Raw genomic sequence first — 16,500 nt, 5'->3', positions numbered from 1 at the left:
TGGTTTCTAAATGATTTCAAGAAATTGTAGTTACTTCTGCAATAAACAATGCATGTATCAGATAGTTTTCCTTGATCAGAATTTTCACATAACCGAATTATCAAAATCTCTACCAAACTATGCAATTTGAAAAATGGGTCATCCTTCCCTATAATTCCTCAAGGTTCTACGTAATCCATCATGACAATTCTTCTAGAAATATCATCTACCTTTCTTCACACACTATCCCACAATCTTCTCTTACATATAGTCTTTTAAGAAAAAAAAATTCTTTATGACTTCACATATCAGAAATATTGCTCTTACCTCCCTGCACTGTCTCCCCAAACCTCAATTTTGGAGAAATTGCTGACCTTACTGCAGTCTCACTAGGCCACTGTGGGTGGAGTTTCCTGTTAAGTGAGTTGCCTCACCTCAGATGTGATTGGTACTCAGTGATTCTGGCGGAACATACTGATAGTAAGAACAAAATTTCTCTGGCCCCAAGACTCTATATTCTTCAGAGCAGGGGCGAAGGCACCTCAGTAACTGGGCAAGGGATCATGAAGAGGAAATGGGGAGCCCTGCTGGGGTTTCTCTGGGTCCAGATTTGCTGTGAGTTGGGGTCATCCCAGATAGGGAACTGGGGAGTGTCCACAGCTGTCAGTGGGAGGGAGGGGAGGAAAGCTGACCTGGAGCTCCTAGAGGGTCCTACATCCTCAGGTGTTTCCTCAGATAGTTTCCTGCTCTGGAAACCCCATCCATGACTCCTCAGTGACATCATTCGTGTTTGCTTCTCTCTTTTTCCAAGCAGGGGTGAGGGGAGTGAAGGTGGAGCAGAGTCCTTCAATCTTGAGCCTCCAGGAGGGAGCCAACTCTACTCTGTGGTGCAATTTTTCTGACACGGTAAACAATGTGCAGTGGTTCCAGCAGAATCCCGGAGGCAGCCTCATCACGCTGTTTTTCATAGCTTCAGGGACGAAGCAGAATGAAAGGCTGAGTTCCACAGTGAATTCTAAGGAGCGGTATAGTACCCTACACATCACAGCCTCCCAGCTGGAAGACGCAGCCACCTACCTCTGTGCGGTGGAGGCACAGTGCTCCCAGGTGGCCTGCAGCCTGTACCCAAACTGCAGCTGCCTCAGCCCCAGCCCTGCACAGTACCACACCGTCCAAGTACCCTTGTTACCTCTGTGGGTTTCCAGATTCATAATTCAGCACTTTTTCCTCTGAAGATCAGATCCTTTAGGACTGTCATTTCACTTTTTTTTTTTTTTTTTTGCCCTTCTTCTTCCCAGAAATCTCTCATGGATACAAACTCTAATATGGAGCCATTGTCATAACTGATGTAGATGCCAATATTCAATGTCCTGTTAAAACAATCTAGTGTGCCTGACAGGTAAAATGTAAGCTACATATAAATTTCTCTGATGGAAAATGCTTGGAAAAATATACGGTGATCAACAAATAGAAAGAGATGACTCAATTTTTTTGGTTAACTGCACTTGTGTGTTCCCTCAAAGTGAAAAGGGAATTAAATGTGTGTGATGTTTTTAAAGCTTGTATTCAGATTTTTGAGTCCTGGTAATAACAAATATGAGAAAAATAATTTTTTTATGTGAAGACAAGGCAGAGACTGGAGTGATGTGTCTGAAAGCCAAGGAGCACCAAACACTGATGGCAGTTGCCACAAGCTAAGAGAAAGGCATGGAAGTTTATAGCAGCTTTATTCATAATTACCAACATTTGGGACTAACCAAGATGTCCTTCAACAAGAGGATGGATAAGTAAATTGTGGTACATCCAAACAATGGAATGTTACTCAGTGTTAGAAAGAAATGGGCTGTCAAGCCACAGAAATACAGAGAAAACTTAAATGCATGATGCTAAGTGAAAGAAGTCAATCTAAAAGGCTGCCTACTATATGATTACAACTATATGACCCTCTGGGAAAGGCAAAATTACAAAGGGAGTGAAAACCAGTGATTGCAAGGATTGAGGGGAGTGGAAGGATGAATGGGCAGAGCACAAAGGATTTTCAGGAGTGAAACTACTCTCTGTGATACTATAATGATGAACACATGCCACTATACATTTGTGTAAACCCATAGAATGTACAACACCAAGAGTGAATCCTGGTAGACTATAGACTTTGCGCGATTATAATGTGTTGATATGGGCTCATCAGTTATGAGAAATAGACCAGTCTCATGTGGCAGTTGATAAGAAGAGAGGTTATGCAAGTGTGGGAGTGGGAGGTATATTGGAAACCTCTGCATCTTCTCTTTAATTTTTCTGTGAACCTAAAATGATCGAAAGTCTCAAAAAGTTAGATTCAGATACATGAAACTAATTTGTATGAAGAGTTAAAGCATTTTAGAAAAATGGTGCCACTAGAAACGTTGAAAGTGAAAGTGTTAGTCGCTCCATCCTGTCCTACTCTGTGACCCCATGGACTGTAGCCTGCCAGGCTCCTCTTCCCACGGAATTCCCCAGGCAAGAATACTGGAGCGGGTTGCCATTTCCTACTCCAAGGGATCTTCCTAACCCAGGGATCAGACCCAAGGATGGACCCAGGGATCGAACTCAGGTCTCCTGCATTGCAGGCAAATGTTTTTACCATTCGAGCCACCAGGGAAACCCACTAGAAACATTACCTAATGAAACTTTACTCTGCTTCTTGTAAAGAAGATTCCAAATTTTCATTTTGCACTGGTTCAAAAATGATGTGGGTGATCCCCATGTACACTTGCAAGGAGAAAGGCAGAAGCCAGAAAGCAATTTGGTTGCTTTAGAAAGAGCCTCTTGCTTTACCTGTAGGCAACTCATCTACTTCCTCCAGGTCCTCCAGTCGTGCCGATGTTTTTTCTTTTATTCCTACAGGATGAAATAAGACTCATAGAATGAGTCACCAAAAGAACATCTTTTTGCCAATTCGGTCACAAAGCCCCTTTGACCTCACTTTCTGTGATGATGCTTACATTCAGTGAGCCATGTCCCATTTTATGCCATTTTACTATGGATTTATATTCTTGATCTTATAGGAGGAATGAAATCACAGATAGGGATTCATTCCAAGGAAGGCCCTAGGGTTAATTAGTGGCAACTGCAGCCCCCAAAGACTGCATGGGATGCGAAAATAGTGTTGGGGGTTCCAGAGTGCAAAGGGTTTCTCCCCACTCTCTCTCATCACTTTACATTGTATATAAGTAGACTTCAATAAAGATTTGTTCTGCCAAATAATATAAAAGAATTTGGAGCTAGATGAGCCCTTAGACAGGGTTCAGTTCAACCTCATTTTACAAAACAGGTACTACATCCAAGATGACAGAATGAAAAATTATATAATTAAAAAATAGATCAAATGAGCTAACAGTAGAAAGTAGAGGATAAACTGAATACTCTCACCTCCCCCTTATTGTTTTCCTATCTCCTTCTTCCAGACCCTCGTTGCTGAGCAGAGAAAAGCTGTCTAATGCAAACTGCAACACTTAGATCTCTGCTGTTTAGTAATTGCATTTTAGGATACATTTCAACTGATTCGACTGTCAATTCTCTGAGATAGCAAGGGGCCACTAAAAACCAGCTTAGAGGAGACAGTCTGAGATAACAGGCAGTTGAAATATCAAATGATCTTCTCTCTGTTACTCTGATCTTTGGCTTACAGTTTCCTTTTAGAGAAAGTTTTCCTCCATAACAAGCAAATGAAAATGGTATATTGGCTGAACTTGATAGTTTCATATATATATGAACAGTTTGTTTGTTTGTTTAGGAGAGTGAATCGTGGTGTTTTATAATTTAAAAATTATATATCAGGCCCATCATTGAATAAAGAGCAACAGCATCTACCTCTTTTCAGCTTATAAACAGTCAAATCTCTATCTCTACATTCTTACTGTGCATGAGTGCTGAAGAATTGATGCTTTTGAACTATGGTGTTGGAGAAGACTCTTGAGAGTCACCTGGACTGCAAGGAGATCCAACAAGTCCATCCAAAAGGAGATCCAACCAGTCCATCTTAAAGGAGATCAGTCCTGGGTGTTCATTGGAAGGTCTGATGTTGAAGCTGAAACTCCAGTACTTTGGCCACCTGATGTGAAGAGCTGACTCATTTGAAAAGACCCTGATGAAAGATTGAGGGCAGGAGGAGAAGGGGACGACAGAGGATGAGATGGTTGGATGGCATCACCGACTCTATGGACATGGGTTTGGGTGGACTCTGGCAGTTGGTGATGGACAAGGAGGCCTGGCATGCTGTGGTTCATGGGGTCACAAAGAGTTGGACATGACTGAGTGACTGAACTGAACTGAATTGAGATTACATCAATCTAAGACATAATTTGTTGGACCTTTGCTGTTTTTATGCATGTCCCTCATAGGCACAGCCATAAAAAGGACATTTAATCAGAGTTCAGTAGCTAGAGATGTGACCACCAGATGGTGGTGCACCTCTGCTAATCAGAACATGTGGAGTTCATTTGAGTGGGTTCTGAATGAATAGGCTTAGGGCAGAAGCAGACCCTTTTTCTTATTGGCTGGGTAGACAATGAAAGAAACCACTAGGGAAAAGAAGGGATCACTTGGTAACAGAAGCAGGTCTCTTGGTTGGAGACTGCAGGTCCACAATTGATCCTAAATGGGAAAAACAGTGAAGACACCCATTGGAGCTTTAATCATGTTCTTATGGCTACAGCTGGACTGTGAGTTGAGGGCTTAAGGGAAATAGAGTGTATTAGTAGATATTCTTTAGATGCCAAGACTGGCTTTATTCAGGTTTCTTCTAGTTATTGTAGAAAAGGGAAAGTAAATTGTGGAACTTAATCTGACAACCCTTCTCCTTTCTCTGACTTCTACTTTCTCCGTAGCTATCAGCCTTGGGAACAAGGTGGAGCAGAGTCCTTCTACCCTGAGTGTCCAGGAGGGAAACAGCTCTGTTATCACCTGCACTTATACAGACACAGCTTCAGCCTACTTCCCTTGGTATAAGCAAGAACCTGGGAAATGTCCCTTGCTCCTTGTAGCTATTCATTCAAATATGGGTGAAAAAAACGACCAGAGACTGACTGTTTTATTGAATAAGACTGCCAACCATCTCTCCCTGCACATCGCAACCATCCAGCCTGGAGACTCGGCTGTCTATTTCTGTGCAGCAAGGACACAGTGCTCCCCAGGCACCCACCCCCTGCACTCACACTTGTGCCTGGGGCAGCCCCCTTCCTTTGGTGCAGCTCACACTTGTGCCTGGGGCAGCCCCCTTCCTTTGGTGCAACCTTCAAAGCAGCACTTGTCATACTGTTTGTCTGCAAGTGGAAACTGATGTGCTAGACAAGCATAGAATAGAAGGTTAGGCTCAAGATGACCCAGAAAGTGTGACACATTTTATGCATACTTGCTGCTTACTGAATTCTTGAAGGGAGTTAGCACTGTTTTGTGTCGAAATTGTGAGATTGCCTTTACATTTGGCACTCAGACTCCTTTTCTGTAAATAACCTCTTGGGAGCAATTCACAGTCCTTACTATGAATGGGTTTTTTAAATACTGTGTTTTGAAAACAGTGTTTATTATTTTTCTGGTTATATATTGCATGCCAATTATAGGGAAATGTGTGATATCCAATAAATATGATATTGATAATTCTGCAATCACATAGTATTTTGAATATTCAGCTTACCTTTTTAATAAATTATTCTTACATTAGGCTTATAATGTTTTTCATTTACTATTATATGTTGAATTGAGCATTCGCCACTCACATAGTTGATTATCAGTAGATGTTTCTTAAAGAAATAAGAAAGGGTGACTCCTGCCACACAGGAGACCCTGGTTCAATTCTTGGGTTGGGAAGATCTGCTGGAGAAGGGGTAGGCTGCCCACTCCAGTATTCTTGGGCTTTGCTTGTGGCTCAGCTGGTAAAGAACCTGCCTGCAATGTGGGAGAGCTGGGTTCAATCCCTGGGTTGAGAAGATCCCCTGGAGAAGGGAAAGGCTACCCACTCCAGTACTGTGGCCTGTTGTGGCCTGGAGAATTCCATGGGCTGTATAGTCCATGGGGTCACAAAGAGTCAGACATGATGAGTAACTTTCACTTTCACTTTAACAGGCATACATGATATGTGAACTGTGTTAAAAACCTATAACTACCACTGTATGTATACTTTTTGCAATTTAATGAATCCAAGATAGATCCACAAGTTCAGCTACTTCGTTAATTTCGTTTTTGCTAATGATTGTTTTAAAAAGAAGTTTAGAATAGTTATTGCATGGACAGCCTGGTATTATTTCTTTCATTATTTAAGATAAGATTATTTTAAAACACATTAATTCACATTTGGTATGAGAGTGTTAAAAAAATCTGTCCTGGACATGAAGGCATTTTGAATAGCAGAGGTACTATCAGGAGAACCTTTCACTGAGAAGGCTAACAAAGTTGAATAACCTGAGTAATATTTTGTATTAGTCAACTGATTGGTAGAAAAAAGTTGGGGATTTTAGGTTGGAGAACAATTTGTGCTATGTGTGGTACCATCAGATTTAATGGAGATTCAGGACAGGATCTGAAAAAACTTCAACCATTTTAGCTGAGGCTGTGACTACTTTGAGATAAGAAGATAAGTTCTGTTCAACTTTAAGGGGTAGGCCATTGTAGGTAACAGCTCTTTGCTGTTTGCCATTGTCGACTAAAAAGATGCACAATGTGAGAGTTGTGAATTAAGTTTTACTTGAGGCAAAATGAGGACTGCAGCTGGGGAGACTGAATCTCAGATAGCTCTGAGAGACTGCTCCAAAGAGGTAGTGGGGGAAAGTCAACATATAAGATTTTGGTAAAGGGGGAATTCAGTGCAATCAAGTGCTTACTTTACAAAAGATTTTCTGCTAGTCACAAGGAGCTGATGTCACCATGAAGGAATTTAGTGCTTTTCTAGATATGAAGAGATGCAAGGATTGGGATCATGAAATCAGTTCCTGAAAATATCTAACCATGTAAAGACCTGTTTCACCAGTTTCCCTGGAGCGCAGAGTGCCTCACTCTCCACCCTGCATTCCCCTCAGCGGGTGTTGAAGGTCAGCAGCTGCAGCAGCACAGGGTTCAGTCTCTGTAGAGGCAGAAGACAGATGCCCTCGCTGTTGTTCTGTGGCTGGCAAACACTCTTGGCAAGTGCCAGTTTGTAGTTGACACCACGTTGTTTAGTAATATCCTTAGGCATGGCTTTCCTTTTACATTCTTACACAAATATCATAATCAGTAGTGGTCTTATGATCAGCTGTCTTATGGAGGTCTCTTGTGGTATATTCCCTTAGAACTAGGTGCACAGAATATAGAGGCTTTTTGTGGCTTTTTTTTTTTTTTTTGGCTTCCCTGGTGTCTCAGATGGTCAAGAATTTGCCTACAATGCAGGAGACCTGGGTTCAATCCTGCGGTTGGAAAGATCCACTGGAGAAGGGAATGGCTACCCACTGCAGTATTCTTGCCTGGAGAATGCCATGGACAGAGGAGCCTGGCAGGTCTGGGGTCGCAAAGACTCAGACCTGACTGAGAAGGTTCCAACTGAATTAATGGGAACAATATAAATTCAAAGGTTTGATACCTGATGACCAAAATCTAGCATCTATTTGCCCTCTCTGAACAGACTTGGGCTGTCAGAACAAATAGAGAAGAGAAAGGGACCACTGTGTCAGGACTCCATGTCTGTGAGATTCATTTTAGCTTTCTACAAAGGGAAATTATCTTTTCTCCTACTATTAGGTCCCAAGTCAGGCAACTGAACAGATGTTGTGGTGAAGAATTATAGTGATTGCTATATCGATATGCAGGTTGAGAAAGCTGCAGTAATTAGCACAAACAGATTTTTCTTCTTTTCATAAAGCAATTATTTATATCTTAAGTGAAAGAAAGCATATGTTGAAGCTCCAATACTTTGGCCATCTGATGTGAAGAACTGACTCATTGGAAAAGATGCTGAAAAAATTGAAGGCAGGAGGAGAAGGGGATGATGACAGAGGATGAGATGATTTGATGGCATCACTGATTCTATAGACATGAGTTTGAGCAAGTTTTGGAAGTTGGTAATGGACAGGGAAACCTGGTGTGCTGCAGTCCATGGGGTTGCAAAGAGTTGGACATGACTGAGTGGCTGAATTGAACTTATCTTTTCAGAAAATAAGATGTATTAAACAAAATTTGGAAAGCATTGTTCTGATCCAGGCTACCTTCTAACTTGTCTCTTTCCTCTCTATTACCCAGAGTTTTGATACTCAAAATATAGACCAGCAGTATTAGAATTTGTGCAGAATCCCAGGATTGACTTCTAATCTACTGAATTTGAATCTTCATTTTAACAAATCCCCAGGTGATTCTACCACTTTGAAATTTAAGAAGCACTAATCTGACTGGTAGCAACAGTGGTTTTTTTTTTAAAGTTGTTGCTACCTGACTGAATGCTTCAGTGGATTTCTATTGCCTCTAGAATAAAATACAAACTCTTGGCTATGGTATACAACATTCTGCACAATGTGAATCCCACCTGACCCTTCAATCTTAGTTCATAACTCTCTTCCCTGACTCTGTGCAGTCACAATGCTGACCTTTCAGTTTTCTAAACTTGCCACGTCTTGTCCCACGTTGGGTCTTATTCTTTCATTTGTCTGCAGTTCCTGCCCCTCCCCTCACCCTGATCTTGGTGAGCCTGACCTATTTTCATCCTTTGGGTCTCAGCTCCAATATCACTTGTTTATGTTTGATCACTAATTTGTGTCCAACTCTTTTGTGACCCCAGGAACTGTAGTTCACCAGGTTTCTCTCCAAGAAATTTCTGCAAGGAAACTGGAGTGGGTTGCCATTTCCTTCTCCAGGGGATCTTCCTAATCCAGGGATCGAACCCAGATCTCCCACATTGGAGGCAGACGCTTTAACCTCTGAGCCACCAGGGAAGCTCTGTATCAAACACCCTGGTCAATGGTAATAACCATAATGAGCAGGCATAGTTTTGATTGACATGTCAATATATTCATTGCTAATAACTCCAGTTAGATTATAAGTCCTGTGAGGTCAGTATTGTTGTGTGTTCTGCTCATGGGCTCTACTCTTAGTGTCTAGAATAGTGACTGGCCCATAGCAGTCAGTTGATAACTATTTACTAAATAAAAGTTGCGTGGGCCTTCTCCCTCTTTGCTTTCCTTTTCCTTCTTGTCATTTCCATGCTTGAAACTCTTAACTTCATGTATGTTCTCATTGCTTCTTCTGTGGTCTAGTTCAGTTATCTCTGGCTCTTACTTGAAGACTCAGGTTCCAGCCTTCCTTTGCTCAGGAGGCTCTGGTAAATGATTAGATCCACTCAGGATCTCAGTCTGTCCTCAGTCAACTGACTTCACTTTATCAGGTGTAATCTCAATGAACTGGGTCAACTTGAAAGCTAGAAACCCTGCAGTGAAATATGTAAAAGAGAGAAAAAAAAAGATATGTCCAAACGACTTTGGAAAATATAAAAGGAATTTCAAGTCAAATAATTATGAGCACATGTCAAAATTTGATTTCAAATTACTGCAAGAGAAAGTCTCAGGAAACATATTCAAATAATTAGCCTTGGTAGAAACATTTTATAGGAGATAAATTTGTTTTTAAAGCTTTGATTAGAGATCATAATTATGGTCAGAGGGCTGGTTCATTTTTATTCTACTTTTGACTGTGTACTGGTATTAGGTTCCTCACAGAATTAATAGTCATTTGAGGGTGTAACACCAATTTCCCAGGAGTCTTTATTTCATTACAGTATGTCAGAGAATTCCTAAAGCATTTCATTAGAAATAATAGTTAAGTCCCATGTGAGGCTATAAAGGATATCCTTTAGAAAAGATCCATTTTAGACCAGTTTGGGGAAACATTTTTCTCAAAAGTAATTCAAGTATTTATTATAGTATCTCTAAAGGTGGCAGAGAGGGTTTTGTCAGGTCTTGATCTTACTTCAGAGAAGGCAATGGCAACCTACTCCGGTACTCTTGCCTGGAAAATCCCAGGGATGGCAGAGCCTGGTAGGCTGCAGTCCATGGGGTTGCGAAGAGTCAGACACGACTGAGCGACTTCACTTTCACTTTTCACTTTCATGCATTGGAGAAGGAAATGGCAACCCACTCCAGTGTTCTTGCCTGGACAATCCCAGGGACGGGGGAGCTTGGTGGGCTGCTGTCTACGGGGTTGCACAGAGTAGAACACGACTTAAGCGACTTAGCAGCAGCAGCAGCAGATCTTACTCTCTTATAGGCTAATAGCTTATTGTGTCTTTGGTGCTATCATCCTTCTGTGTCCGAGATGAAGGATGTTATTATTTAGGACACAGCAAGCAGCATGAACACTAGCACATTTGCTTCAGTTGCCTTTGTCCATAAGTCTCTTATGGTGATTTAAGGGGTGTAAATGGATGCTATGCATGCAATGGGATTGTGTCACAGCTGATGAATAGCGAGCTTGGGGAATTCATTGTTATTTTCACCAAGCAGTAAGCAAGCTCATTCTTTGTCTCAGAGAAGACATTACCCCATCCACCAAGGTTACATGCTGCAAGCACAACTCTGAGAAATGGTTCAGGTTGAGTGGTTACCTTACGTTGTTGGTAAACCCAGAACATCATGTAGAAGTATAAGAGACTCACAGCGAACTGCCTTTCAACAACATTCACTTCATGGTTCTAAACTGCATTAGTTTCTAGAAATTTTTCTTGAGAGTTTGCCACTCCATCCGCTGTTCTGATTTCTCTGAATGATGAAGACTGAGATTAAATTTATTTGATTTTTCTCTAACAACATTTAATCAAATCCACTAATAGCAGGGCTTCCCTTGTGGCTCAGTGGTAAAGAATCTGCCTGCAATCCAGAAGACTCAGGAAACACTGGTTCGATCCCTGGGTTGGGAAGATACCCTGGAGCAGAAAATGGCGACCCATTCCAATATTCTTACTTGGAAAATCTCATGGACAGAGGAGCCTGGCAGGCTACAGTCCATGGGATCATAAAAGAGCTGAACACAGCTTAGCAAATAAATAGCAACTGTGAGCAGAAATTTATATAGCAGGATGAGACCAGTCTGCATGATTAAGCTCAGTCATGTCTCCTAGGATTCCAGATTCAGTCAACCGTGAATAAGTTCCAGGATATAAACAGCTTGGACGTAGTATAATATTCATTATGACCCATGCAAGGGAATTGGACACACTGGTCTTTGGTTTAATTTCTAAGAAGGGACCAAAGATCAACCATCCTTCCCAATGGAGGGATGTTCTTTCTTCCCAAACACAAACATATAACTCCAAGGGAGACAGATTGGTCCAGTTTTAAATTTATTGTTAAACTTGATTAGAATCATCATTCAGTTCAGTTCAGTTCAGTTCAGTCTCTCAGTCGTGTCCAACTCTTTGCGACCCCATGAATCACAGCACGCCAGGCCTCCCTGTCCATCACCAACTCCCGGAGTTCACTCAGACTCATGTCCATGGAGTCAGTGATGCCATCCAGCCATCTCATCCTCTGTCGTCCCCTTCTCCTCCTGCCCCCAATCCCTCCCAGCATCAAAGTCTTTTCCAATGAGTCAACTCTTCGCATGAGGTGGCCAAAGTACTGGAGTTTCAGCTTTAGCATCATTCCCTCCAAAGAAATCCCAGGGCTGATCTCCTTCAGAATGGACTGGTTTGATCTCCTTGCAGTCCAAGGGACTCTCAAGAGTCTTCTCCAGTACCACAGTTCAAATGCATCAGTTCTTCAGCGCTCAGCCTTCTTCACAGTCCAACTCTCACATCCACACATGACCACAGGAAAAACCATAGCCTTGACTAAATGGAACTTAGTCGGCAAAGTAATGTCACTGCTTTTCAATATGCTATCTAGGTTGGTCATAACTTTTCTTCCAAGGAGTAAGCGTCTTTTAATTTCATGGCTGCAGTCACCATCTGCAGTGATTTTGGAGCCCCCCAAAATAAAGTCTGACACTGTTTCCACTGTTTCCCCATCTATTTCCCATGAAGTGATGGGACCAGATGCTATGATCTTCGTTTTCTGAATGTTGAGCTTTAAGCCAACTTTTTCACTCTCCTCTTTCACTTTCATCAAGAGGCTTTTTAGTTCCTTTTCACTTCTGCCGTAAGAGTGGTGTCATCTGCATATCTGAGGTGATTGATATTTCTTCCAGCAATCTTGATTTCAGCTTGCACTTCTTCCAGTCCAGCATTTCTCATGATGTACTCTGCATATTACATCACTTATTAAGTTATATGAGCAGCGTCATTCATGAGGCATAATTCAACATGGGCAGACACCAGAAGCATATGCATTTGAACCCGCCATACTGAAAAAAATTTATGCTGATTTACAGGTTTGTACACATAGTGGGTTGGGAATCCATGTTGAGCAGCCTCTGTTGGTGATGTCAGGTGCAGAAGAACAGTCCAGGATGGGCCACATTCATGTCAATTTTTCTGTTTTCACAGACCATATGGTTGTTCTGCTTAGGCTGTGGTGCTGGGTCTAGCACACAAGGAGAGCATGAACAATCTTCCCTTCCAACAAACACAAACTCTCCAGGGTCTAAGGTTTCCCCTTCCCTAGTACCAGGATTGTTGCTCCTTTTCCACTATCACAAAACTGGCGTGATCATTCTAGTAGCTACAACTTTGCCATTTTTCCTAGTCATTTCCTAATCACTCTCAAAACTTTTGTATAGAATGATAAGGAGCAAGAGGAATAAGGGCATTTTTATGCCATTTACAGAGATCATTTATATTCACCACTTTGGGCCTACTGGGCCATTTAAGGGAATTCTTAGAGCAGTGTACTCAAGAAAACCATAGTTATCTTCATAATCTAGGACTGCATTTATTCAACAGGAGAATCTAGGTGGCTGAACAAGAATTAAATAATTTTAATACCATTTTGACTGGCTTACTGTCAAGAAAGTAGACTAGCCAAGCTGGTCAGAAGTTCACTCTTCAGGGAAAGAAGGAAGCATCATGCTTTCTTTCCACTTCTGACAAGCTATAGTAGGTGTATTTTTTTTCTACTCAACCTATTAAGGACAGTTAGAAACACTGGACCACATGTAAAAGAAAAACATAAGAATTTGGGGAGAAGAAGCCAGACTAGCTTAGGAACTTGGGGCTTTAGGAAAGATAGAGCAGTGAGTTCCCTGAGCTTTCTTTTGCCTCATGTAACCCAAGTGAGTCCTGGAGAAGCCAGGAACCTGGAAATGCCAACAGATGTAGACAAAAAAGGCCATGAAAAGTCTTTTCTCTGCAGCCAAAGGTCCAGGAAGAGGAGAGCTTAGAAAGACAGGAAACTTTAGCACATTTAGCTGTACATAGAGGCAAACACCATGGAAAGTTGTGCAGCAGCCGAGCAAACACATAAGTAGAAGGAAACGGACACGTGGCAGGAAAGCCCTGTGGTGTTTTCTCTCACCCTTGTTCCACCTTTCCGTCACTGGATCCATGACAGTTTTTAGATAGCTGCCTGCATCCCTAGTATGGGTTCCTCGTTGGGGAGGGGGAAGAGCTGTTTGTCACGAGAGAGCAGAGCTTCACTGCTTTAACCTGTCTCGTGGCTCCCTCAAGGACTAACGCAAAGGGCTTGTCTGCATGTCACATAACTCAGCACTCTCTCAGGGCAGAGAAATTGTTACACAGAGAACATTTTCTAAGAAAAATTCAACAGTAGATTTGAATAGGCAGGAGAAAGAACTTGAAAGTAGGTTAACTGAAATTGTCCAGTCAGAGAGCAGAAAGAAAAAGAATGAAGAGAAATGAACTGAGACTGAAGGACCTGTGGGACACTGTCAAATTTTCTGATGTAAGTATAATAGGATTCCCAGAAGAGGAGGAGAGTGAGAAATAGCTGTGTGAGTTTTGTTGAAAGCAATGTTCTCTTAAAGAAAAGGATCCCATTGTTAGCATCTTCTCCCTCATCCTACTTCCTACATAGCCATCGGTGGGAATAGGGAGGACCTGACCAGTCCATCTTTGATGGATACTCTTTACCTAGTTCTTGAGCAGAAAGGGACCTGCTGCATTGCTGGTCTCTAGCCACTAGCTTCTACAAGGGCATGAGCAGGAGGTGAAATGAGAAGGAACAGTACTTGTCTGCGCTTCTTTTTCCGTTAGACTCAGTTAAGCTTCTTGTATAGGCAGCCCTCTGATAAACCTGGTTTGCTGGTTAGGGTACAATAGAAAGGCAGAGAGTGATTGTTGCTGTTCTTGTCTAGTTGCTAAGTCATGTCTGACTCTTTTGCAACCCCATGGACTATAGCCTTGCCAGACTCCTCTGTCCATGGGATTTTCCAGGCAAGAATACTGGAGTGGCTTGCCATTTCCTTCTCCTGGGGAATCTTCTCGACCCAGGGATTGAACTCACGTCTCTTGCATTGGCAGGCGGATTCCTTACCACTGAGCCACCAGGGAATCTTGTTAGAGAGACTGATAACAGACCCATAACTTTGGAGATTAATCCTGAGATGCAAGGGCTTTGTACAAGAGGGATTAGACTCATGAACCTGTCCTTTGGGTTTTATTTACACTCTAGGTACTGAAGGCTGGTCCGTCTACTACTACCATCAGCCCAAGTAAACAGTGTTTCCACACAGATATGCCACTGGTACAAAATGGAATTAAGAATTAAGTCCTTAACTTTGTTAAAAATCTGCCCAAGTTGTGAGCTGGAAACATGTTTGTTCAGTAAGATTTTAGGTCATTGTGTCTTAAGAGGATTATTTTGACTTTGCTTAGATTTCTTTAAAAATAGAAGTGGGGAAATAAGATGGGAAGTGTTGGCCTGATATGAAGAAAAGCTACACAGATCTCCTGAATCATGAGAGCCTCACCCAGACTTCTATCACTAGAATACCTTAGGACTGGTTTTTCAGTGTGAGAGAGTGGCCATTTGATTGATTAGAAGTAGCTGCTTCTAATCAGACAAGTGTTGCCATTTGATGTAAAACACTCATGTAGACATCACTCTATCCCCACAGACATTGACTTGGACCATATGTTTCTCAGATTTTTAACTTAACTAAAGTGGCAAATTTTTATTTTCATCAGTTCCCATAGTAAGTATCTATGTTTCAAATATTTCTTTGATCAGGGTCTTGAGTCCACAAGATGGCAGTGTCTTCTCAGGGACCCTGCTCATGTATTCCTTTCTGTGTGTGTGTGTGTGTGTGCGTGTGTGTGTGTGTGTGTGTGTGTGTGTGTGAGAGAGAGAGAGAGAGACAGAGAGAGACACACAGAGAGAGAGAGAGAGAGAGAGAGAGAGAGAGAGAGAGAGAGAGAGGGAGAAAGAGGGAGGAGAGAGGAGGAGCTCGGTGGTGTGTTGCACGGGTAATGAAAAAAGTTTCTTTTGTCTTTGATAGAGCAGGCTCTTTTTATGATTTCTAAAGCAGAAGAATTGAAATGTCTGAGCTCAACTCTTTTTTTTTTTTTTTTTAGGCCTTAAAATTTGAATCCTCAGTGAACCAAAGGAGGCAAGAATGATGAAATCCTCAAGAGTTTTATTAGTGATCCTGTGGCTTCACTTAATCTGTAAGTTTGGGGCATTTCTATGGGACCATAAAATATAGTATTTGGAGTCATTGTCCCTTCTAGGCTCATGGAGAAACATGAACACTATTTCCCTTAAATAAGGGATGGTAGAGGTGGGAGGCCTGTGAAAAGGTAACTTGAATTCTGGAGAGGAGGCACCCACTACCTAACCCACCTTCTTTGACTGAGCGTTCACTGTCTCTTTGCACAGCGGTGAGCAGCCAGCAGAACACCGTGGAGCAGAGTCCTGCGTCTCTGCCTGTCCCAGAGGGAGCCGTTGCCTCTCTCGGCTGCACTTATTCTGACAGTGCTTCTCAGTACTTCGCATGGTACAGACAGTACCCTGGGAAAGGCCCTGAGTTTCTGCTGCTCGTGTATCCAGACAAAGACAAAGAGGAAGGAAAATTTACAGCGCAGTCCAATAAAACCAACAAGCATGTCTCCCTGCGTATCAGAGACTCCGAGCCCAGCGACTCAGCCACCTACCTCTGTGCAGTGAGCACACAGTGCTCCCCAGGCACCTGCCGCCTGTGCCCAAACCTGCTGGGGCCCCGGCAGCGCCTCTTGGAGAGCTTAGGCTGCAGGGCACAGACATTCTGTCACCTCTCTAGATGTAAATGTGGATTAAGAGTAGCCATGGAGAAGGTTTGATTGATCAGGGAAGTATTTCCATAATTCTGAAACAGTTGGTTCTGAAGGGAAATTAAAGAGACAGTTTGGTCTGAATGACTGAAATATTTTTCAGTCTTCTCATTGTACTCTAGTTTTGTACCATAACTTCACTCACTGGAATTGGTATTATGATGCTTTTATATATGACAGTATTTTAATATGATAACTGAGATACTCCCTCATAGTTCCTGGTACATTTTGCTCTTTCCCCATGTAGTTATTCAAGGTGTTTGATATTCATTGCTTTAGGAAATAATGGAAAAACATAAATGCAGAAGTCTTTCTTTAAGTTTTTTTTTTTT

At 42.1% G+C, this 16,500-nt stretch overlaps 2 gene segments (V, D, J or C); both read left to right on the top strand.

The window, feature by feature from the left end:
- Positions 1 to 542: 542 nt before the first annotated feature.
- On the top strand, positions 543 to 1,212 carry LOC128054749 (T cell receptor alpha variable 22-like). The segment is given in 2 exon segments: positions 543 to 594; positions 794 to 1,212. Coding segments are annotated over 2 exon segments (471 nt in total).
- A 14,262-nt stretch (positions 1,213 to 15,474) lies between these two features.
- LOC128054748 (T cell receptor alpha variable 12-2-like) lies at positions 15,475 to 16,177 on the top strand. The segment is given in 2 exon segments: positions 15,475 to 15,526; positions 15,738 to 16,177. Coding segments are annotated over 2 exon segments (492 nt in total).
- Positions 16,178 to 16,500: the final 323 nt, after the last annotated feature.

The sequence above is a fragment of the Budorcas taxicolor genome, chromosome 10 (genome assembly GCF_023091745.1).
Source record: "Budorcas taxicolor isolate Tak-1 chromosome 10, Takin1.1, whole genome shotgun sequence".
NCBI lineage: Eukaryota > Metazoa > Chordata > Mammalia > Artiodactyla > Bovidae > Budorcas > Budorcas taxicolor.
This window is presented reverse-complemented; position numbering and strand designations above follow the sequence as displayed.